Genomic DNA, 23,538 nt, shown 5'->3' on the forward strand with positions numbered 1-23,538 from the left:
GATGTAGATATCTATTCATCTCTTGTCTTCGGTATATCTCTCCCTCCCAGCTATATAAACTACCTTAATCCCTCTTCATCTTCCATATTGTTCATCATACGAACTTATACATGGTTCATAGTGTCTATCCTTCCGTTGTATATTGTCTTATCTCGTATCAAAGAGTGAGACATCAGGATGCCCGTAACAATTGGCGGCCTACGAGCCTGCCTGATACTTACGGCAACCTTTTATATTTCATGATATATCTTTATCATGAAAATATCCCATGCTAAGCATGGTATGGAATAAATTCGTTAAATCAAACGGTAAAATAAAGAATGGCCAAAGTGAGTAACAACCCCTCTTATTTCCTGTTGACTTTGAGCATTCAGCTGGCTGGGTTGGTCTCCAGGCTCCGAGTTATCTACCTCGCTGCACAAGAACCTATCGCCATTTCCTTTCAAGCTCTCTTGACAGGATAGCCTTTGTGTCTTGAGGATTCTCTTTACGTTGCCAAAGTGTTTCGTTAATAATATATAGTGCAACTACTGCCAGCGTCTTGGACATCCAGCCAGCATCTGTCGCCAAAGAGCGGCAGACTTAGTAAGAGGCCTCTGCTCAATTGTAAGTTTCTCAACGATGCATATATACATGATAATAATTCCTTCAGGGCCAAGCTGCAGCTGCGGCTGCTCCCACCCCCAATCCCTAGGGACCTGGGGAAGGGGAGGGGGAGGATGAGTCCCGGTAAACCTCGGTATCCTCCGCCTAGAGTGAGGGACACGTTTTCTCTTCTTGTCTGAGGCCTATGCTCAATCGTGAGTTTCTCATCGATGCATATATACATGATAATAATTCCTTCAGGGCCAATCTGCGGCCGCTCCCACCACCCGGCTGCCAATGACGCCTCCCCCAGTTGCCACCAACGACGCACCCGGTGCCACCGCCCCCAATTCCCAAGGGCCCCCAAGGGCCTGGGGAAGGGGAGGGGGAGGGGGAGGATGAAGTCCCGGTTAACTTAGGTATCCTCCGCCTTGAGTGAGGGAGGGTTCGATTGTCTTCTTTTCAGTTTAGTTTTTAGGGTTATCGATCCTTATAAGAGCAAAGGCTAAAACTACGGATCCATGGTTCTCGGCTTATATAGCGACCACATGATGAAGTAATACCAATTTAAACAACTTCGTCAACGTTCTCAAGGTAAACATGACATAACAACGGAAATCAATTGCCAGCAGCGTTATAATCAGCATCGTAGCTGCCAATTTCCTTCCTCACATCCCGCACCGCGACAATGGGGAATTCACAGAGTCAGTCCGGAGGGTACTTGAACTATTGTGACTATCTTGCAGACATCCTGTGCTGTGTAGCATGTGGGATCCAGATCACCGGGTGCACCAGAAAGGATATATTAAATGAGCGAGAAGACTGGAAGCGATCAGCCAGATGGCGTGGACATCTTTTCACGACAGCTGCAGAGCTGGAACATATGTACTTCAAAAAGAATCCTAAACTGTGGTCTTATTACTACCGCGCAAGTCAGTCTCCGTCTCATTTCTCTTCTGTCAGAAACTTACTGCGTTAGTACTCGTTGACTCCGAAGGCGATCAGTTGTCAGGAATATGTCCAAAGATCTATCATTCTAAAAAGCACGTTAATCGTGTACCCACTGATCCTCAGAGAGCCCGCATTTTCGGGCCGGTCAGGAAGGGAAGTCGAAACGTTGACTTCCGCATGGCTAGGATAGTTTATGACACTGAGCCGGACATACCGAAAGAGCGCATCGGGTATCCTATCCATGCGCACTGCTGGCTACTTCTTGACCGCGTGATCGGACATGAAATCGTCAAGAAGCATCTGCGAGAATTCGGCCGAGCTGCGGACGCATATTGGTGGCGTAATTTGGGAAATTGGGGGACTGGATTATGGCATCATGAGGACGAAATGTTGTGCTATGGGACAAAGTCACAGACAGGTTGGCACAAGCCGGTCATCTATCATGTTACGGGAAGCCCGTTGAGGATTCCTGGGATACAGAAATTGATTACCCAGGCAACGCGAGAATGTGCGGATGTGCATCTGCGAGGGCATTCGGCGATCGTTGACCTGCCGTTGGATATTGCGATTCTCATCGTCGATCTGATCTATGGGAGTCGCCCACGGTCCATGGAAAGACTGATTGATACGCGCAATTTGCTGGAAGCGTTTCAGTGGAAATTGCCAGAGACATACTGGAAAACGCGGTGCAACTATTGGCTGGTGTTTGAGATGGACGACCTCATCAGGGAGAAGCGTGCTGTCAATTGGTCGAGGTTTTGTCTTGGACTGGAGGAGCTTCTATTGGAGAGAGGTTGGTACTGCAATAGTGGCTTGAGAACACGTCAACGAGCTTTGACATCGCTCGGAGGTATCAAGGAGCACTTTTTAAGAATGATTGAGAAGCAAAATTGAACGTTGATTTTATTGATTGCTTGAGATTCCTCCTATCGAATTAACTTTATGTGCACTATGTCCTATGTTGATCGTTTATCAATGCTTGCAGATGAGGCCGTTTTGCCAGCGTTTTGTATGGCCCGCTCTCAACAACACGCCCATGCTCCAGAACAACCACATTATCTGCGATCTCCATGAGGCCCTTTGCGTGGGTGATGATGACCACTGTCAGCCCTACCTGCGATGTCACTAGCCTCTGCACAGTATGTCGGATGATTTCAGCGCTGGCCGGATCAAGGGCCGATGTAGCTTCATCTAAAATTAAAATCTGGGGTCGACGGACAAGTGCCCGCGCAATCACCACTCGCTGCGCTTGCCCGCCGGATAATCCAACTCCGCCATCTCCAATAACGGTAGAGTAGCCTTGCGGGAGGGATGATACGAACTCATCAATCCCCGCTGCCTTTGCTGCATCGCGGACGTTGCGCGGATCCCGAAGGGGTCCTTCCAGCCCATAGTTAATATTAGCTTCGATGGTGCCCGGGAATATCGTAGGTTGCTGTGAGACGATCGCCACAACGGAGCGAAGGGTTGGCGCATGTAACTTGCGTATATCAACGCCTCCAAGTGAAATGGCTGGTGTACTATCCGAAGCAGGCGTTTCGTACAGGGCTAGTAGCAGCGAGGCTATGGTCGACTTTCCTGACCCAGAGCGTCCCACGACTGCTGTACATGAGTTGCCGGGGATAGTGAAGGAAACATCTTTCAAGACAGATGCATTCGGACGAGACGGGTACTGGAAACTCAACCTGGTGATCTTTATCGGTGTTGGCGTTGCGACACGCAAGCATCCCAGGTGCTCATGCGAGGCCCCCGCGGCAAGATTCGCAAGCTGCAAGAGCCTAGACCCCCTCTCGCGCGATGCACTGATTTGTGGGACTAGAAAGTCAGCGAAGCCTAGCATGTAGATGACACTACTCACTCCAAGAAAGTACTACACTTGCGTATCCAATGCTGAATAACAGCATCGAGAGGACTGTCATGATATCCTCTACGGTGTATTCTAGAACCGACACCAGAAGTCCTCCGTAGTAGATGATCAGTGCTATAACTGTTAGCGATAATTGAATACTTATTTTTTGACCACATACCGCTCACGAAGACGATAGTAGACTCGACCAGTCCAAAGAGAAACCCTGTGTAGCCTGCCTTCCGTAACCCCGTTGTGAGGCATTTTAACAAGGCTTTCGTATGTTTGCCCTGGAAGAACGGCTCTAGTGTCAGGGTACGTACTGTGCGTATCTCCGAGAACGTCTCAACGAATACCTCCGACGCTGCACCCCTGGCCTCGTTACAGCGTCTATCCCACAGTCCGCTGGTCCGTTCAAAACCTCTTGTGATTGCGTATACCACAGGCCCAATGGAAAGCGCAACCAGAGTCAGCTTCCAGCAAACAGCCAAGCTCCATGAGGTCGCTATCACGGCGATTGAAGCTGCAACCAAAGCGTAACCACCGAAGCGGCTAAGTATCTCTCGCATTTCTTCGCCATCTCGGGCAAGGCAAGCGGTCAGATGTGATGGACTGTTTCCCTCCTCTTCGAACCATCGCTTGGGCTGGTCGAGAACTCGGCGTAAGGCTCTTTTTCGGAGGCAATCCACCCAATCTTGGCTACAAAGATTGAGGAGATAATGCATGAAGAACGACACCATTCCGTCAGATATCGAGACCCCCAAAACAGCCAGGGCCCATTTCAGCGCACTCGCCTTGTTAAAAAACGTTACTTGTAGTTTCGATAAGAAGTAGGCGAATATCGGGGTGGTGCTGGAGTGGCAAAGAGTAAACAGAACCCCAAGGAGTAAAAGAACACGTTGCCCGATAGTAAGATTAGGTACGATCGTAAGCATTATGTGGAATAGAGACTTCATTTGTCGTCGGTCCTTTCTTTTGTTTGGTAATTTGTGAGAGTGAGTTGGCCTAGTCTTTGCTCCCTCCCGTTCAGGATCAAATTCGACCAGCTGCACTCCATCTTGCAAGGTTTCTTGAGGTGTGGGCACGATTGAAAGCCGGGATCTTGTTTGGAGCTTTTCATTGTGAAAGGACTCGGGCCTTAGGCCCATAAGCACGGAGGATATACGTCGGTTTTTATCAACCGGCATGTCAGCCGAATTAACCAGGGTGGTCTCTGAGAGTATGCTGTGAATTCTGTCGCCATCAGAGCCATCCAATAGGTTGCTTCCCTCATTGGAAGGAAAGAAATCCTCATTTCCTAGGACTTTCTCAAGTTCATATCTATACCCAGCTTGTACAACTGAGCCTTGGTCCAGGACATACACAAAATCTCTGTCCAAGATGTGCGACATGTCGTGCGTTATGATGATGGTTGTTTTTCCTTTACGCCACTCTCGAATTGCTCGGATCACTTCATGACGATTCGCCCCGTCTAGAGCGCTTGTAGGCTCATCTAAAATCAAGACTGGTGTATCTCTTAACCTAGCCCTGGCGATTGCAACCCTTTGTCTCTGGCCGCCACTTAGAAAACTACCGCCATAACCCACACACGTGTCAATACCGTTGGGCATGTGGGCGATTACGCTTTGTAGCATCGCCAGATCAATGCATTCCTGAACGTCTTCTTTTCGGATCTGATCATAGTCGTGTCGCCCAAATGCAATGTTCATGAAGATCGATTCGTTGAAGAGAATGCTCCGTTGTTCTACCAGGGTGACATTATTCCGGATCCAGTTCTTGCTCAAAGTTTGTATGGGTGTGCCGTCTATGAGAATTTCACCGGAGGTTGGCGAGTATATTCGAGTGAGTAGTTGCCCCAGGGTACTTTTCCCAGATCCACTCTTTCCGATGACGAAAGTTGTCTCCCCCGCTGGGAAGAAGAAACTTGCCGAGTTCAAGCTGAGCCTCTCGGGCTGAGACGAGTATGCGAAAGACAGCTAAGACAGTTGGAATAGTTCCATGACACTAGGCTTGAATACTTACATCGCTCACTTCAATATCACCATCGCAATGACGGGGATATACTGCTCCTTCCATTTCCTTCGGGCAGCCATCCTTGGTCTGCTGATTCAACGTCTTTTTCAATGCGGAAGCTGCAACCGCACCTTTATTCAAGACAATTACTTGAGTCATGATAAATTCGATAGACTGTGCCGCGGTGAGACAAGCCCAGAATGTCCTCAGAACGTCACCGGGTGAGAGCCGTCCAGACGATGCCAAAGAGCTGCCGTACCAGAAACCCTGAACAAACATACCATACGTCATCAATCGAATGAGCGCTATCTGAATGGAATTCAACCGCGCCTGCTTAAGAAACTGCGACGCAGCCTCGTCAATCCTGCTCGAGAAATTGCGAAGCTCGAAGGCTTCCCCGTTCAGGCACTTGACAGTATCAATCGAAGTGGTGGTGCTGTTGACAACCTTTGAAGCGCCTGCCAACGCAGCCTGCTGTGCATCAATATTTAACTTCATCTTGGAAGAGATAAACGAAGCCATGGCAGAGAAAACCGGGATCCCTGCTAGCGTGACCAGAGAAAGGTTCCAGGAAGTGTAGAACGCCAGAGCCAGCGAGCCAATGGCTCGGAAGCTATACTGCAATAGCAATCCCAAAGGCTGGGACGTCGATTTCTGTAACTCATAGATTTGGCTATGAGAGGTTAGATAAGTACAAAGTGACCTGGGTTATGACTGACGCTTGAAGACAAGATAAGAATGTTCGGGCTCCATCTGGTTGTGTTTCGAACCACTCCTGATCTTTCTGCAAAAGCCCATTGAAGAGGGTTCTGCGTGCATTGGCGACTTGCAGTTCTCCGAATACCACAAAAAGAATGAAATAGATGCTGCTGCAAACCCAACTATAGACGCCTAAGCATGCCAGCTTGATACAGCTTGTTTTTGTCTTTTGAATTAGTTCCTGGGCAGATATTTGATCACTACCAAACAACGCTAAAGAGTTGAATGCCTCCCCAAGGAGTGTAGCAAAAACTGGAGAGCTAGCACTGGCTAATGATGCGAAAAGAATGGCAAAGCAAAGAGTTGGAATGTGTTTTTTAGTGGTGAAGCTGAAGAGCGACAGCCAACTCGGCTTCCACCCCAAGCAGCGTTTGAACTGGATCAGGATACCTGTCATGATGTAGGTTAATATTCCATGGCTCTAGGAGCATATCATTCAGCATCTTGAGTCGGAGAGATGACTTAAACAAGGACGCAGGCGAGTGGAGGGCTTCATGAGGCAAAACATAAATTGAGGGGGATGAGCTAGCCACGGAAAGAAACCATCTAGAGCCATTGTATCGAAATTGACTTCAGTATTCTTTTGTTCTGACTTAGAGGGGTTGTGGGGAAGTAAGAGAATAGGTTGCGCTGCCATTGTTCTTGGTTGAGTCGGCGGTCATCAATGGTCCCGTGCCGGTTCTAACACCATTGTATGTATCCAGTACCAAACTACCTACACCGACATCCACAACCGCATGTAATGTATGTACACTTTTGCGTTCAGAAAAGAGAAATTCTATAACAGTCGAGGGTAATCTCTATCAGATGTCAAAGCCATCTGGACCGCGCTCTGGCCCTACGTCCAGAGACGCTGTAGAGTCTAATTGAGTAGATAGTCATTTTGCAAATACTCCGCAGACCCCATTTTTGATGGAAGTCAGTCATTGCTGGTGGTCCGAGATTCCCTCGACCAGTAACCCTCTCCGGGGTTTGGCGAACATGAAATAGTAACACTGAGCTTACGAGCTGGACTTTGCCTTCTGGGCCCGCTCATAGATCCAGTCATTAAGACCGGCACGGTTTCTATAATTGTCAGCCTTATGTTGAAGCCAATCGAAAGTTCTCGGTGCTCACCTGGCGATTTCAACGGCATAGAACTGCATGCGCACGGCTGTTTCTTTGTTAGCCCCGCATTGCCCGATGGCGCGCTAACAAAGTGAGAGGGGGGAACCCACCAAAGATTGTAGTTTCCTGGTCGTATTCAGACTTAGGGTTCGAGCGCAGCATAGTGCCGAAGTTGTAGTCGTCCACCGTTTTCTCGTACTGCTTCATCCAGTTGCGCCACTTCTCCTTGCCCGCCTTGCTCTTCATTTCGTCCTCGTTGATGGTCGCGGCAGGGTCGAAGTCGGGGAATTCTTTCATGAAGCTCTCGTAGATCTCGTTATCCATCCTTGTCAACCGAAGCTGCGAGCCTGGGACCTTCTCGAGAATCGACCAATAGGTCATCAGATGTTCGACGGCTGTGGGACGTAAGCATAAGGAGCGAAGGTGAAACGACGGGTTTTCAGCGTACCCTTAACCGCGAACTGCTTCTCCATCTACAAAGAAGGTCAGCATCCAAACGCAGATCCATGAAAGACGCCAGGCGCAAGGTAACGTACATCCTCGAAGTTCTCGGCCGTCTCGGGATCAAATTTCTTCGACATGTTGGGCGAGTGTGATCGGAATAATCAAATGGAAAGAAAATAAATAGAGATGAAAGCAAAGTCGAATGACTTTTCGTGTACCAACGATGTTTCGTGTAGTTTCGTAGAGTTGGTCAAATGGATTGCCCCGCGATTTAATCTTTTCTGCCGGCGGAGATAAATTTTGCGTCCCGCCGCACTGTGCTTTATCGGTACGTCATTTTAATCCACCTACTAACTGTACTTATTCCATTAGTACTAGTATACTCCTGAACGACAAAGTATTTCACTTATCTCGACTGAGATTTTCCATGAAGGCAATTTATGACTCAGTCTGCCATTCTTTCTTTCCATTTATTAAAGCCTGGTGACCGTTTACTTACTACTTACTGAGTGAAGGTCAAACTAGTTGTGTACAACAAGAATGTAAAGCTTACTAATCAGCACAATTACATGAGCATCAACTATCACAGTATGTCCCTTTAATATCTGTAACACTATAATTTGCCCAATGCTAGTTCCCATGGGTTCAGTTCAAGGTATTCTTTCACCAAGGCAATGAGCGAAGGATATGTTTACAAGGGAACACAAAGCCCTGGAAGATGTACCGGCAACATCGAAGACATGAGTGTACTGCAAGACAGACATTGTCAATAATTTCTTCTTTAAAATCACAAACTGACAAAATGGTCATGTACAGGAGGCAAGGTAAAAGAGTACGTTGCATCAACTCTCTCTGCCTCTTCCATAAGCTTATGAACACCCGCTATATTCTAGATTGTTCTTCATTAGGCTGCATCTCAACCTTCAACTGAATCAATCGGAATCTGACACGGTCATAGAGTTCAGAAGTTTTACCACCTCGGTCTCTCCTGCTTTAGCGGCTAGGTCTCGTGCTGTCTGTCCACTATCGTCTTTATCATCTGCTGAGGCACCGTGGCCAAGAAGGAAATACACGTCGTTCCTAAGCCCGGCCTTGGCCGCCATATGAAGCGCGGTCTGTCCGAACATGTCCCTAGCAAAGACGTCTGCTTTCCTGTTCACAAGTAGTCTCATTGCATGGCCTTTGGAAGATACTGCCCTATGCAGAGCAGTTCGCCCATAGTCGTCCTGCAGGTCAACAACTGCCCCGCTTTGGACCAGGAAGTCCACCATTTTGCGATGGCCGCGCTCGGCAGCCTTGTGCAGGGGAGTCTCTCCAGAATAATTTGTCACATTTATATCCATTGTGCTCTCCAGTAGTAAGGCTACCATGCTTCTGGAAATGCCGGAGGTGCAATATGGAGGGGTGTATCGCCAAGGTCATCTTGCGCGTCAGGTTCAGCGCCACTCGAGAGTAGCAATTCTGCAATACTGTCATGCTCATATCGCACTGCATAATGCAGGGCTGTCTTGCCCTCTTTGTCCGGCTCGTTGACTTCTGCGCCCATATGCAGAAGGAGAGTAGCCAATTCAGCATCACCGTTCTTAGACGCTATATGTAAGCTTGTTTGACCGGAGTTATCCTTCACGTTGACATCTGCACCTTTCTTCAGTAAAAGCTGCAGCATCTTCATCATACTGCGCTTGCTTCTATCGTACATGACCAGTGTCAATACCAATGGCAGGCCAAGCTCCCCGAAAGGTGAATTCTTATCCGCCCCTTTTCTCACCAAATATCTGACCACCTCAATGTGTCCTTGGCGCACAGCCTGATACAGTGGTGTGCCGTGTGGTCCTTGTGTTTCACTGTCGAGAGGAGGATGCGCTTCCAAGTTGGCACCCTGTCGCACCAGCAATTGCACGACTGGTAAATGCCCATTTCGAGCAGCCCACCACAAGGGCGTACGACCAGCAGCATCTGCGTCATCGACGTTGACTTTACCAGAGCCAATGAGCAACATGACAACTTCAACATGGCCTTTATCCGCAGCCCAGAGCAACGGCGTCCGGCCATTAGTATCTTTGATTCCAGGGTCGGCATTCCTTTTCAGCAACAACGCCATTATCGTCGGCTTTCCCTTCTCGGCAGCCCAGTACAATGGTGTATTACCGTTCAGATCTGGGATGTTGGGATCGACTTCACTGCGCGCCAGAAGTTGGCTCACCACTCCTTCATGTCCATTTTTAACTGCCCAGCAGAGAGGAGTCTGACCAAGCTTGGTATCCCTCGCGTTAACATCAACATTCCCGCTGGCCATCAAGAGCTGAACTACTTTCTCATGACCCTCCTCTGCAGCCCAGGAAAGCGCACTTCGACCATCTTCATCCTTACAATCCAATGCCACACCAGGGGTGCTGAGCAAAAGTTGCACAATCGACTCATATCCCTTACTAGCAGCCAGAAAAAGCGCAACCTCGAACTTGCTCTTCGGCCCTAGATTTTCAGACGCCATCTTAGGATAAGACCAGGTTAGATAGTTTTCCAGCCCATCGGGTGGCCTTAAACGATTTCTATTTCAGGTATGGTCGTAGAAGGGTGTCAGAAGGCTATGTCATTTTTGCAACCCACGGGATGTGCTGTGGATCAAATATCGGGCACCTTTTTCTTCGATAACTTTCTTTGTGGGTTAGCAGAGGGGCAAAATTATGGCATTAATTCAAGCCCGTACGCCACGTGGGTTGCGTTCACTGGTGCTTTAGGGTGCCCACTTCAGACGAGGTCCCTTGTCTTGTCGGGTCTTGCTTGGTGGGCTCACCCCGGCTCCGTTTCGTATGATGTGCATGGGATGCTAACCTTTACCGTTTCGGGGTTTGAACTGTTGCCAGTGGGGGAATCGTGGCAATCAGTACATCTTTCATGCCGAGAATTGTATACAATTCTCTTTGCCTGGTTGATGCCTAATATTGATATAAGTTTGGATGTACCAATTTTTTTAGCTTCAATTTCCGCATCTGTATATGAGTTTGATGTTTCTTGTCTAAGGGCGTGCTTACCTGCGTCATGTCCCGATGTACAATTTCTGGTGGGAGAGACCGCAGATCTCCCTCTCAACCATTGGGCATGAACCACAGGTATACCCGAAGCTTCGTTAGTTTCAGCCTTACCACTATAGGAAACTCAATATTGGGGTATACTTAGCTATAGACTATCCCGTTAAAATCATGTTAAAGTTTCAATTACATATTTAGCCTAATATTATAATACAACTCAAGAATCAATCAATTAATCACTGTCTGAATCAGGTAACTCTTCCAGTCTTCCCTCACGGACAGCCTGCGCGACGGGGTTCTCCACCTTGAGGATGCCGTTGGCTCTGGCCCTAGTCTGGGTCAGCATTGGCCCGTATGGGCAATAGGATAGACGTACCTCTCAAAAAGCACAAAGAGCCGCTCGGCTTCTCTCTCCTTCTCTTCCTGGGACATAGGTGGACCCGTATCCTGTTTTTCTGCGGCCCATCTTTGACCGGTGATGGGGTTAATCTCAGGGTCGAACCTTTCTGCGGCGAATGCCTCTCCGGCAGTCTTGGGGATCTCCATGCCACGGGTGGCGAGTAGTCCTGCAGCAAATCCGTATCCGATATTCTTCGTAAGGTTTTCAGCGTCCTTTCCGGAGAGCACAAACATAAGCTCCGAAATAGCGGTTTTCAGATTGGGGTATGGTGCGGTGGAGAGCTTCAGTAACTTGGACGAAAGCGTGTCGGATTGTCCGATAGGCTGGTTCCTGTCATTGTCTTCTGGCAAGAGTAGCCACTGCATGTATTTACGGGGCCCATCCGGCGCCAGTTCGTGAATGGTAATGAGCGAGTGAAGAAGTGCGATAGCCTTGGTCTCAAGCTCCTCAGGGCCGTATAATGACGTAGCATGGTCCAAGATATTGATCAGCTTGTCCACATTACAGTTTTGATTGAATGTCGGGAATAGTGGGTTGCTGTCAAAAGGTTTGCCTTTCTTGTTTTCAAGGTCAAGAGTAGACAAGCAGTTGAGCAGGTAGCTAAGCAGGCCATCCAATGGCTTGGCGGGGATTTCAATCCGACTGATCATCTTAAATATATGAGGAATTGAAGGCGCAAATGTTGCAGACAAATCCGGATAGATCTTGGATACGTTGAAAATGAGCTTCAGTGTGTCGATAAGAGCGAGCTCGTCAATCTGGGGTAGAGGCTTCTTGAGCGATTTGGGGAACTGCTTGGCATGTCGGACAATTTGCTATAGTGCTGGTTAGTAGTGGTATCTGATCATGAAGTGGTAATCTTTACATAGTTGACATTATCACCTAGCCCATGCTTATTCACAAGATTGTCAAAATCCATGGTCGTGTCGTATGTGGATAAGAATAATATCCGGCTGATGACCATTTCATCTTCCGAGGAGTCGCACTGAACCGTCAGCTTTTGGAAAAATTATAGCTGCAGAGGTTATACCTTGAGCTTTTCTGCTAGTTTACCGCCATGGCCAGTATCTACGAATAACTGACGCATCTTTGGATCCAACAGAAGAGCATTAGCAACACAGCGCAAGGCAGCTCGACGGATGTCTACAGATTCTCCGTCGACGCCATATTTCGCCAGAATTTCCATTCCCTATGTGGCTGTTAGAAAGGTATTTCAATAAGAATATAGCAGAGCGCACCCTTTTCGAATAGATGGGACCGGCATCAGCTGGATTTGTGCCATGTTGTCTCAACTGGAGAAGTAGTTGGACCTTCGCTATATCATGGTTAGACCCGGACGTACTACTCCATTGCGGCTATACCAACCAGTGCTGCTGAGCTTCTTTTCATTTAGGTCCTTTTCTAAAGAGCCCAATAGTTGGGTGACTTGTTGCAGCTTTTCTAACCATACCAGGTTATTAGTGCTATTCATGACTATTTTGCCCGGCTTGCACATACCTGCACCTTGGAGTGTCTGGAAGTCCATATTTCACGTTGCCTTATGTCTCAGGGGTATAAAGCAGCAAGTTCAGTGCGTTCTCACCCTGTGTAACGACTTCAGCTATCGAGAACCCCACGGCTAAGCGACTTGTGGAGGCGGGGCTTATTCGGGTAAGAAAGGCTCAAGGTCTCGCAGTAAGTCTAGCGCTGTGAGGGGGTTGAGTGAAGTCCACAAGATCACCGTGGTGTTTCTGAGACAAGAGCTACATTGCAGATGGACAGAATAGAATAGGCGGGCAGATCAACCCCACCGACGTTCATTCAATCATGATTAGCCGCTTTCTCCGCAAAGACGGCAATGGCGTTTCTTCATATGCATGTATTCAAAGTGGAAAAAAGACACTATCTTGTAGAAGTTTGAATGATTTTCCCTTTTCGGAAGAGAGACTTCCCTCTTGCGAAATCCTCAATTATCGCTCATACTCACTTCAAGTAGTGCTCAATTGGGAAGGTTGGTCTGCGTTACTAATCTTTGGCTGCCTTGACACCCGAACCTGTCCTTGCGGCCTTACTGCCCCAGGCACTGAGCGCGCCACTGCCACTTTACGCGTGGTTTGCGCCACAGGCGCGATTTCGGACCAGGGGCGCGTCTTTTTGAATTGGAGTCTTGGCGCGGCCTTAGGAGATCGACTGCTCTGAGGCCCTCACGATTGCTTCAGATCGCCGCAGAAAGGCTTCAACCCGGGCAATGGACATTGCGGTCTGAGTTTACTGCTGCCCTGTATCGCGATGTTCCTGACCTTCCTTCCGATCCCATCCTTGTCCTCGTCGCTCGACTTTTTGAAACATGGTGCAGGTTCTTGGTCCATTGTCTGCTCGTCCGCCTACTCCACCCAGGACATCATCTCGTGTGCTACCTGAAAAGGAGCACACGCAAGATACCCCGGTTACCGTGAAGACGACGAACGATTCCCCATTACCGGCGTCTGCATCCAATGGCGGTCTCTCCAGTCGCAAATTCAAGCGGGTGAACTTCTCGCCATGGCCAAAATCCCATCCGAACAAGCCAGATCTGAAGACTCTACCTCCTTCGAATGAGTGTAAACCTTCGAAATCAATTCTCAAAACGACCAGCTCGCCCGCACCTGTCAACTCGCCTAATGTGGCCTCTTACACGCCGGAGTCTTTCGCCATGCTGCTAGAGTCGATCACGCAGCAATTGGCCGGCGAATCGGTCAGTTCAAGACTCGACGCCTACATGCAATTTTTCGGGGCCTTGAGAGCATACGATGGGCTTCCTGGAGGGCAGGAAATTGCAGATAAGCTTGGTCTCATCACACAGTTCATCCAACGGGATGTGACTCGGGACCTCGGGAGTGGTGGACCCTCAGATACCAATCTCGTTACTCAGGCTCTGAAGCTGGCCACCGCTCTAGTATGGCACACTGAGATATGTGCCCAGCTACCGGATGACTTCAAAATCTTTCTTGTCGATCATTCCATCAATGGCTTACAGGACGCCAAACTGCCCAAATCTGTGGCCACCCATTATATGTCGATTTTGTCAACACAGACTTTCCATGCGAAGATCATGAACAACTCCAGACTAAACCGTTTGATGAGCGTATTGCACGAAATCACCAACCGGGTAAATGGGAATGCAATCACCCTACAGCGGTTGGCTATATACCAACGTATTCTCAGCCAAAACAAGTCATTATTCATCTCTCAAACACCGCTATGGATGAATCACCTCATATCAGGCTTGCTTCACCACATAAAGGATGTCAGAGTAAAGGCCATTTCCCTCAGCTATCAAACGTCCCTGCTTCGGCCCAAATCCCATTCTATCCAAGAATATTAGAAGTAATCTTGACCGCCCCATCGGTCAAGATAGGAAACTAGTGCAGGAGGTCAGCGAAAGAATGTCGCGGATGATGTCAAGCGCGGATACAGGCGTACACGTACCTCAGATTTGGATTGCTGTTATCTTACTTCTTAGGAATAAGAGATTGACTGTCGATCATTGGGAGCATTTAAAAGAATTTACCACTCCTCTGCAGAAATGTTTTAACTGCAGTGATGGGCAAACCAGAGCGCAATCCATTATTGCATGGAACCGTTTTGTTTGTGTCATTGGGCCGAATGATGCAACAAATCCTGCAGTTTTGAAAATACTGATCAGGGCAATCCTCTCTCAACTTGAGCGAAGGAGCCAAAGTAAGCTGACATCACAGCCTAACCAAATGGTGCTGTGCAGCTATTACAATCTCCTGTATTATGCCTTCCGCCCGTCCGCGTCTTTCCAACATCTGGACGTCGTGTGGGAGGAATACCTTGCCATACCCTCCTCGACCACGTTTAGTATGGTTCCTGGCTTAAGCGACAAACTAGCCCAGGTCTTATCCAATATGCTGTGGAGCTCCCAGGCGAAGGTCTGGTTGGAGAACAAAGCCAATGAAAGTAATCGCCTTGTCCCGGAGGAGCTGCCTTCACTTGATTGCAGATGGGTACGGTCCAGAATCACCGCTGTTTTGAAGGTGTTCGAAAACATTTTCAGATCTTCTACCTGGTCCGATGACATTGAGCAATCAAGCATTGCCGCTGCCTGGGTCAGTCTTTCTCGAGCCCTGTCGTATGCCTCCAGCAAAGAGATTACCCCATCTCCAGAATCAATGCAAGCAGTCGCCCACATGCTCGGTCTTCTCCAGCGCCTTTGGAAAGCTGGCCCTGCTTCACTCAACGCCATCGAAGATAATTCCTTGGATAAGTTTTTCGACCGATTCAGGTTCCTGTCGACAACCATGATTGTCTCACTCGGAAGCATTCCATTCACTGAGAAACTCCTACTGAAGACAGCCGATGAGAAGTTCCAAGCTGCCAATACGCCGACACATCGGTCTTTGAGGGTCAACGTGAGTCTCGACAGCCCTATTCTACATTTGCTTCGACTAGTCAGCGATGTGTCCGGCGTCCCAGAGCCAACTGCTTCGTATCTGCGTCTCATAAACGATACCCTTGGCGCCGCATGCAAGGGCAGAACGGCCAGAAGCTCACGCTTAGAGCTTCTCAGGCAGTGCGCAGATTTGTTTCCTAGTGAAACAGAATTCTCTTATAGAACTCATACCTTCGCTCAGGTAGGTTGGAAGTCAACAGCACGACTAGCAGCGGATTCTCTATGTTCTTATCCTATCGAGTCCGCCCGTGAGCGTGACGGGTCTGTTTTGCGCGATTACGATAATGCTATCAAGATCCTCTCTACGGGGTTGAAGTTTTCCGACACCATTCAGGAGTGGGATCAGCTTGTGGACTCGCTTATTCGCGTCGTGCGAACTGAGAAGGGTGACGATGCCATTGCAACAATGGTTGTAGAACCAATCTCTGAGTGTATGATGACGCTTAGAGTCCAAGATACCTACTTGCCAGCAGCCTCCCTATTCGGCTATTCTCTTTCCATCACATACTGTCATTACAACATTCGGAACACGGGGGTCTCAGTAAGTGGACAAGATGGGCAGGCCAGCGGCAATTCGATATTTCCAGCCAAACTAGTTGAACTAGTGAATCGGATCCTTCGAGAGTCTTACGGGGGCTTCGACCCTACAGGAACCAATGGCATCGCGGACTTTTTAGAATCGTTCACGTCCCTTTTAAGCTCTGGTGTCCCAGCATTTCGCTCTGCGATCCTTGAAAATACTCAACAGCCCCTTGCTCTCTGGTTAAAGGATGACGTGCGCAAGATTAATGTTGAAAGTGGCGTGGAAAGCAGGATTATCACAGCGGTAAGTTTATTAAGCAAGGGATGTGAAAAAAAAAGGTACTAATAAAGCCAAGGGCCGCGCTCTCTCGTCCGCAGTGATCAGTATCTTGCAAGCTTGTTCACCCCACAATGCCTCCTCCCTACAGAGGTTTGAGCCTATTATATGTGCAGGTCTCGAGTCCTCCCATATGTCTATAGCCAAAAGATTTCTCGATTTCTGGAATTCTTCATTTGGACAACAAAAGTCACTCCCATACCCCGAATCTATATCTCGTGCACTACAACAGCTTGAATCGCAGATCAAGCTTCAGAACTCGGGACAGGGACAGGTACGTGAATTGATACCCGCTTTGGATTCAGAAACTAAATGGTCCCAGGTTGGACGTCCGGCAACATCCCTTGAATCACAAACATTGAATAGTGACCGGGCAGACATGTCTGAAAAATCCCGCATAGCGTTTATTCTAGACCATCCTGTGGAGCCATCCTACCCTGTGGGCTTCAACTCATCTCCTGTCACTAGAGTCATTGAGCCTAGAGTTGCGGAAGAGCCAAGTGAAGCACGACCTCACCGTTCAGCCGAACCCAACGAAACTGATCAAATTGCCGTTGAGGATGCTTCGGTCTCATTTCTTCCACCCAGCGAAGAACCCAAGAAGCGTACCGACGTATTTTCGATGATCGAGAACCTCCGCTCTTCCTCGCCTCCCATAAACACACCGCGAGAATATGGGTTCATGACGCCTCCGCAGTTACGTGGTCTGCGTGGTCCCGATCGTGAGTCGGGAACACCCCAAACGCCCACTTTGCCAGCTGTCGTAGCTGACAACGAAGACGGTTTTCTGGGCTCTTCTCCTACTCCCGGTATTAGAGGTCGGACACAGTCTGTTGGATCGCAGATCCCATCGTCGCTATCAACACCAGCAATGGAATCTCGTTTTGACAGTGACGTTCCATCCTCCCCTCCAGAGCTCAAGGCACAGGGTGCAAATGCCCGCAACCAACAGATGTCTCTAACAGCCGCGGCTGTCGAGAACAGAGTGAGCAAGAAAAAGAAATCTAAGAAATCTAAACGTTCGGTATTGAAGGATAAGAAACGACCTGACAGCCAACATACGCAATCCGAAGAGGCACGCGAAGATCCCAGTCGAGCAGGAACACCGCTGAGCAGTCGTCTCCGTTCATCTACCGGCAAGACACCCCAGGCAGACGCACAAAGTACGATTGAACCGCAGCCTAACATTCCCCCAGTTAGTGAACCAATTCTTGCTTCGAACGCTTCAAAATCCCATCACGGCTCTCCTGACAAGCCTATGTCTCTCAAATCTACTCCCAAGGATGTCGCCGTATCTAGTGAAATCGCGGACGGCTTAGACCCTGCATGTGACTGGATTGCGGATTCTTTCAGTGATGACATGGAGACGCAGATTGCGTCTCAACTAGAGCAAGACCTAGAATTCGCTGTCGATTCGGATAAACCTGATCAAGAACAAGAGACGGAGCTTCTGTCTGAACCTCCGTCTGGACCTCCGATGACAAGGAAGAGGAAAAGAGATGAAAACGCATCGACACCTTCTAGAGCAGAGCGACGTCGATCGACGAGAAGTTCTGCGAAGGAATTCGATGCTGATCTCAAGGAACCTCGGAGCACTCGCTCAAAGAAATCGATGTTGTCGGGCAACGCCCAACAGGTTGCATCTTCACCGGCTGAGTCAGCGCCGAAGAAGCAAAAGCTCCATGCTAAAGGCGATGCAGATGATGTACCTGCCCGGCTGCCCGATTTACAGCCGGACAGTATCGGCTCTGCTAAAGGCAGTGAGGCCTCTGCCTCTCAGAAACGCAGGTCTTCCCGCCTGAGTGGTAACTCCCCGCTGGCCGTACCAGAGGAAGGCACAGCTCCCAGAAAATCACCTCGGAACGGTAGTTCGCGCAAGCGAAACGCCAAGCGTAAGGGCAACGCATCAAGGGAACCATCTCCGAGGTCAGAGGCTCAGGCCGAAGAGACTGCCACGGCAGCTTCCCATGATGACCACCAGAAAGAAACACAGGGTTTTTTCGAACAGAATGATATTCAACAACCCGAAGAGCCTACAACTCATACCCCGGCCGCCGAGCATACGGCCACGGCTCCTACAAGCGAGAAGGAACCACCTACCGACCAAGAACCTGAAAGCGATACCAATATGAGAAATGCGGACGGCGATTCCATTCCCCAAACAAGAAAACGAACCCTCTCTCGAACAACCCAGATGGATGCCCATCAAGAGAATGTCAGCGGCGCAACAGGGATTATCACCTCATTCAGAAACCTGCTGGACGATATTAAATCAGCCACCTTGGACCGAGATGCTATTCGGCAAATTGATGACTTGATGTTCGAGATCAGGGTTGAAACGGGCGAGGCCCTAAGAAGACATACTGGTTAATCTTTCATATGCATAGCGAAGGCGTTGAATTCTTTCATGTTATCTTCTATATCTTATTGCTTGTGTTCAGACTTTCCTGGTTATGTTGGAAAAGGTCATTATCATTTTATATGTTGATGAGATGCCTCTTTGTTGGTTTGTCTATTTTTCAATTCTTTGCTTGACGCCGCACGATGGAGGCTATGGTAATTGATACGTACAAAAAGGATATTGGACGGGACATTAGTGTTGGTATTTGGTATCCATGCATGAATATATCCATTTATAGAGAGCGACTGTTGGTTGATCCTGTGCGAACCGATCAAACATAACTAGTAGACAGATATATACGAAGGGGGCCGAAAAGACATGGAAGAGAAGATAAGACGAAGTGCATCGAACACACTTTGAATAATATAAAGATATATGAATTTCTTATCGCTTAGTTTTGCTTTAAGTCGTGGGTAATTAATTATTAATTCTACCGGAAATGGTTGTGTCTCGAACGCGATGATATAAAGGCAGCCCCACGTGCCCCACCGTTGTTGTCTGTACTTTTCGGTGGTCCCCCGCATTGCATCAGTCGTCACCTCTTCCAGTTCTCATAAGATCGCCTTGTTATAGTATTTGTTTACCATGGACCGTTCTAACAAGCCTTCAGCCATCGGTGTGGGTGCATCTGTGCCTCAGCCCACCATCTCTCTCCGCGACAATACTGTGGAAGCCACGCTGCCCTCCGGCGAATCCGTTACGATCCACCTGTACGGAGCTACTGTCACTTCCTGGAAATTAGCAAATGGCAAAGAGCAATTGTTTGTGAGCGAGAAGGCTCATCTTGATGGCTCGAAGCAATTCGAGGCGGTATCCCCGTGGTGTTCCCTGTACGTCCTTCAGGCCTGGATTCGGACCGCACTCTATAATAACTAACCAGATCTGTTGGTGAATGTGTAGGTCTTCGGTCCTCCTCCTCAGAACCACGCTACCTCGTCCCTTCCACAACACGGCTTTGCGCGTAACAGCACTTGGGAATTTTTGGGCAAGTCGTCATCGGAATCCCTAGGCAAGGATCGCAGCGGAGATGGCTCCGTCAAACTTGACTTCGGCCTCTCCCGTCCCATGCTCACAGAAGATTTCCAGAAGGCCTGGCCATACGACTTTGGACTGGTATATAGTGTTACTCTGACCAAGGAGAGTCTGGAAACGTATCTCCAGGTTCAGAACAAGGGTAGTCAGAACTTTGACTTCCAGGTGCTGATGCATACGTATCTCAAGATCGACGTAAGTCCCTGGGAATCACGGGTTTTATCATCAAGTTTTAACATCTCGGCACCAGGACATCTCCGACATCCGCGTCAAGAACCTCGAATCCAAGACCTATGTCGATAAAACACAGAACGCTGCCGTCATCACCGAAACTTCCCCTGCCGTTGAGATCAACAAGGAAACCGACCGCGTATACCAGTCATTGGACCCCAAGGTGCCTATTGTTGTTTCGTCCGCTAGTGACGATAATCCCATCTTCGCGATTACCAGGGAAGGATTGAATGATGTCGTTGTGTGGAACCCGTGGATTGAGAAGGCCAAGGGCATGGCCGACTTTGGCCCGGATGAGGCATACAAGAACATGATCTGTGTTGAAGCAGGCTCCGTGGCTGGATGGCAGACTTTGGAGGCTGGTGACTTCTGGGAAGGCGGACAGACCATCCGACCGAGGCTGTAGAGGGGTTCAATCAAGACTTGACTTTTACGATATATGGGTAGATAGCTGGCGGCATCGTCTCTCTTCAAGCTTGCAGGTAGAGAATATGCGCGACACGACAGAGTACCTTACCAATTAATGGCGTTGTAAATAGACCGCCCAGTACCAACTCTGACCTTTAAAATATATTGACGGTTTCGGTATCATACCTATGACTATACCTGTCGTCTGATGTATACAATCAAGTCGTAGAGCAGCGTTAATGCAATACTGAGGTCCCCTGTAGTCACGCCTGTCGCGAAAGGCGCACCAGACTACGGTCATAGCCATCGAACACTACAATAATGACACAGGTATAGGTAATTCATGTTATGCGCCTTGGCGGGAAGGACAAGTGGAAAACAGAGGAAAACAATGGCCACCAGAATATGCAATACGGCAACAGCAGTGTCTACTGCACCACTACTTTTAGGACCTCCCATGTATCGATTTTCTCAATATGACTAATTTTATAGCAGAGGAGACAGTGTAAAAGGCTTGAATATTCTCAGAAAGTAGATATTTGCGTGATACTTCCCTATATTCATACCGAACTTTATATTAATAGCCAGTAGACTTAACTACACTTTCTGGGTCTCCTTTTATAGAGTAACTTGCTGCCGAGCAATTTCTATAGCATAACTTGCATTACCGGACAAAGAATAATTTACCTTGAGTGATATATCACCTAACCACCCAAAGATTCATGACTGGTGCTCTAGTGTTGGACTAACGACGATGTGAGCTTGACAAGAGCTCACATCCACGGTTGCACGGGCGGGGCTATTGAGCTTTGGCTGCACTTTGCTAAAATAAGAGGCGAATGAAGTTGCACTGCCCCTGGCAAGGCTCCATACGCCAACCTGTGACCAAGGTTCCAATTAGAGTTGGGAAGGTGGCGAGGAAGAGGATGGCGATCAGTCTGATTACGCCTGCGCTGGATCCGTTGGCTTGTATGTAGACTTCGGTCGTCAGGAAGACCGCTATTTCGCTGTTGAAACGGCGTCCAGGTCTTGGATAGAGTAAAATAGGGCGATCATGTATATAAGGTTGTGGTGAAAGCTGTCAGCATCTGGAAAATAATGCCTTGGAGGAGCCTTCAAATCCTCGCAGATCGAAGATACGGGGGCAAGATTGTCATCGGCCTGGCACAGTGCATGCTGTTCTCGATGTGGGGCGTCAAGATATGCATGTTGATGTTTTTCTGGCGGTTGATTGCGAATATTCCCTTCCTGTGTCTTTGTTTCAAGGCTGTGGCCGTCTATGTGGCCGTTGACTTGGTTGTGATCATTGTAGCCTACTACGCAGTGTATTCCAGGCATTTTAGGCAGTACTGGCAACTTTCCAGTGGAGGATACGCAGTGTGCAACCTATCAACATTACTCCACTACTTAAGCCATCCTTACATGCTAGTTGTACCCATCCCACTATTACTGATGAAGACTCAGCTAAAATCCAGGAGGGAGTTCATGCTCAATTGTATCAACAAGGTTTATAACTTTGCACTCCTCAAACGACAATTTATCAGATATGGCATATCCGAGAAGCAAACACCAGCAATATATGTGGCCAACCTGATATGTTTGTCGCCCCTCCTGCGTAAGTTAATTGGCATGAAGGTATTCCAGTCCAATAGTAGGCATTATCGGCAACATGGCATTCATCTGATCAAGGAATCACCCGGCGCCTCATAGTCTCCAGGAACTACGATCAGCTTGCAGTCACGACCATCGTTCTCAATCACATATCTTTATTTAAGCAGGCTCGGAAGGGGAGAGGGGGGGGGGGGGGTCAAAAGCGTCGTACCCAAAAGGGCCAACGAGATGCGTCCGATTCAGGAGGCAGTGAACAAACCGGCGGTTAGCCGTCTGGATACCAAGGATGTCATTCTCCAACAGAACAAAGGCCTTGAAGAACCATGGCGCAGTCTGTGCAAGACGCATGTATCGTATGACCCTGTGGCCAGAAATATTGGGCATGTCGATCACCACTCCAGCTTGAAGCTTGGGTGAGGCAGTACAACTGATGAGAGTAAGCGGCCAATACTTGACGAAACAGCGGGCCTCGTGGGTGGACTTCTCGGGGCCAAACTTCACAACATCTGGATTGCCAGCTTTGGCCTTAGGCCGAGCGAGAGACTCGTAACCTTTGAGCACATTAACGATGGCATCGAAATAGATATCGTCTCAGATTGTCCTGGGAAAAACGTCACTTCTGATCATTGCTGCCCTTGGAACGGCAAGAAAGGGGAATGGCGGTGCATCTGTTTCCTCTCTATCCCTTGCTCCATGGTCACCGAAGCTCTTATTACACAGAGGGCAGCTTGCACGTCGTCTAGTGAGCCACGGGTCCACGCAGGAAGAGTGGAAAATGTGCCCGCATGTCAGAGGCCGAATATAGGTTTCACCCTCAATCGAGTCCATGCAAATGGCACATAAACAACCCGACTCGCTGGCTGCATCGTCGCTGCCATGCTCACAAGCATTCCCCGAGTCACAAAAATGCTCTTGTGCCTTGCCTGATTGAGTGTTCTCAGTAGAGTCTGTCTTCTGGGCATGTGCTTCAGGAGCGATAATATCTGTCTCATTGTCTTTGGCGTCTTTTGATATCGAACCCAGCGACCCAATAGTTTCTTTCGCGATACTCCCTTTTCGACTTTGGCCTGCCCACCAGTCGCTGTATTTCATCTGCGGGAACTGCTTGTCGACGTCGCCACTGGATATGACCGAGTGACCTCTTCGAAATGGAATGCTCTCCAGATCCAGGAAGTGAGAGTTCCGTTGGTTTCTTCTATAATGGCGGTACCTTAATCCAATAACGAGCCTATTGAACGGACACCAAATCAACACAGGTATCGCGCGATTTGCGATGGAGCTACATACCAGACACTGATCACTAGAATACCGGCGCAATTGGCGCAAGATATCCTAAAGCCGGGGGAGACTCTCATGGTAGATATGACGCAACCGTCATCAGTTGGACAGAGAGGGTACGAGAGTTACATCAATGAAATGGCTTCATA

At 48.6% G+C, this 23,538-nt stretch overlaps 8 protein-coding genes across 8 annotated transcripts; 3 read left to right on the forward strand and 5 right to left on the reverse strand.

Annotated features, from left to right (window-relative positions):
* Nucleotides 1-1,273: 1,273 nt before the first annotated feature.
* ANOM_006100 (uncharacterized protein) lies at nucleotides 1,274-2,430 on the forward strand (the record flags this gene model as incomplete). Its single annotated transcript, XM_015551357.1, has 2 exons — nucleotides 1,274-1,517; nucleotides 1,565-2,430. 2 exons carry the CDS (start codon nucleotides 1,274-1,276, stop codon nucleotides 2,428-2,430), a joined length of 1,110 nt encoding a protein of 369 aa, XP_015406883.1.
* A 55-nt stretch (nucleotides 2,431-2,485) lies between these two features.
* ANOM_006101 (ABC a-pheromone efflux pump AtrD) lies at nucleotides 2,486-7,945 on the reverse strand (the record flags this gene model as incomplete). The annotated part of the gene is made up of 11 exons (XM_015551358.1): nucleotides 7,798-7,945; nucleotides 7,710-7,734; nucleotides 7,372-7,656; nucleotides 7,271-7,307; nucleotides 7,160-7,219; nucleotides 6,874-6,907; nucleotides 6,115-6,575; nucleotides 5,405-6,068; nucleotides 3,564-5,358; nucleotides 3,395-3,517; nucleotides 2,486-3,351 (listed from the first exon to the last, which is right to left on the reverse strand). The coding sequence occupies exons 1-11, from the start codon at nucleotides 7,840-7,842 to the stop codon at nucleotides 2,486-2,488; spliced, it is 4,395 nt and encodes a 1,464-aa protein (XP_015406884.1). The 5' UTR covers nucleotides 7,843-7,945.
* A 692-nt stretch (nucleotides 7,946-8,637) lies between these two features.
* ANOM_006102 (ankyrin repeat domain-containing protein) lies at nucleotides 8,638-9,048 on the reverse strand (the record flags this gene model as incomplete). The annotated part of the gene is made up of 1 exon (XM_015551359.1): nucleotides 8,638-9,048. One exon carries the CDS (start codon nucleotides 9,046-9,048, stop codon nucleotides 8,638-8,640), a length of 411 nt encoding a protein of 136 aa, XP_015406885.1.
* Nucleotides 9,049-9,068: 20 nt separating this feature from the next.
* On the reverse strand, nucleotides 9,069-10,196 carry ANOM_006103 (ankyrin repeat domain-containing protein; the record flags this gene model as incomplete). The annotated part of the gene is made up of 1 exon (XM_015551360.1): nucleotides 9,069-10,196. The coding sequence occupies one exon, from the start codon at nucleotides 10,194-10,196 to the stop codon at nucleotides 9,069-9,071; it is 1,128 nt and encodes a 375-aa protein (XP_015406880.1).
* A 770-nt stretch (nucleotides 10,197-10,966) lies between these two features.
* ANOM_006104 (synembryn) lies at nucleotides 10,967-12,659 on the reverse strand (the record flags this gene model as incomplete). Its single annotated transcript, XM_015551361.1, has 7 exons — nucleotides 10,967-11,063; nucleotides 11,111-11,949; nucleotides 12,000-12,119; nucleotides 12,165-12,323; nucleotides 12,373-12,449; nucleotides 12,500-12,574; nucleotides 12,632-12,659. The coding sequence occupies 7 exons, from the start codon at nucleotides 12,657-12,659 to the stop codon at nucleotides 10,967-10,969; spliced, it is 1,395 nt and encodes a 464-aa protein (XP_015406886.1).
* An 801-nt stretch (nucleotides 12,660-13,460) lies between these two features.
* ANOM_006105 (putative telomere length regulator protein (Rif1)) lies at nucleotides 13,461-18,799 on the forward strand (the record flags this gene model as incomplete). The annotated part of the gene is made up of 3 exons (XM_015551362.1): nucleotides 13,461-14,261; nucleotides 14,851-16,395; nucleotides 16,448-18,799. 3 exons carry the CDS (start codon nucleotides 13,461-13,463, stop codon nucleotides 18,797-18,799), a joined length of 4,698 nt encoding a protein of 1,565 aa, XP_015406881.1.
* A 603-nt stretch (nucleotides 18,800-19,402) lies between these two features.
* ANOM_006106 (D-hexose-6-phosphate mutarotase) lies at nucleotides 19,403-20,553 on the forward strand (the record flags this gene model as incomplete). The annotated part of the gene is made up of 3 exons (XM_015551363.1): nucleotides 19,403-19,663; nucleotides 19,730-20,056; nucleotides 20,112-20,553. Coding segments are annotated over 3 exons (972 nt in total), but the record flags the coding sequence as incomplete, so codon positions are not given.
* Nucleotides 20,554-22,176: 1,623 nt separating this feature from the next.
* ANOM_006107 (putative RING finger protein) lies at nucleotides 22,177-23,466 on the reverse strand (the record flags this gene model as incomplete). The annotated part of the gene is made up of 4 exons (XM_015551364.1): nucleotides 22,177-22,264; nucleotides 22,323-22,662; nucleotides 22,729-23,339; nucleotides 23,399-23,466. The coding sequence occupies 4 exons, from the start codon at nucleotides 23,464-23,466 to the stop codon at nucleotides 22,177-22,179; spliced, it is 1,107 nt and encodes a 368-aa protein (XP_015406882.1).
* Between the last annotated feature and the right edge of the window lie 72 nt (nucleotides 23,467-23,538).

The sequence above is a fragment of the Aspergillus nomiae genome (assembly GCF_001204775.2).
Source record: "Aspergillus nomiae NRRL 13137 chromosome Unknown contig00134, whole genome shotgun sequence".
Taxonomy (NCBI): Eukaryota; Fungi; Ascomycota; class Eurotiomycetes; order Eurotiales; family Aspergillaceae; genus Aspergillus; species Aspergillus nomiae.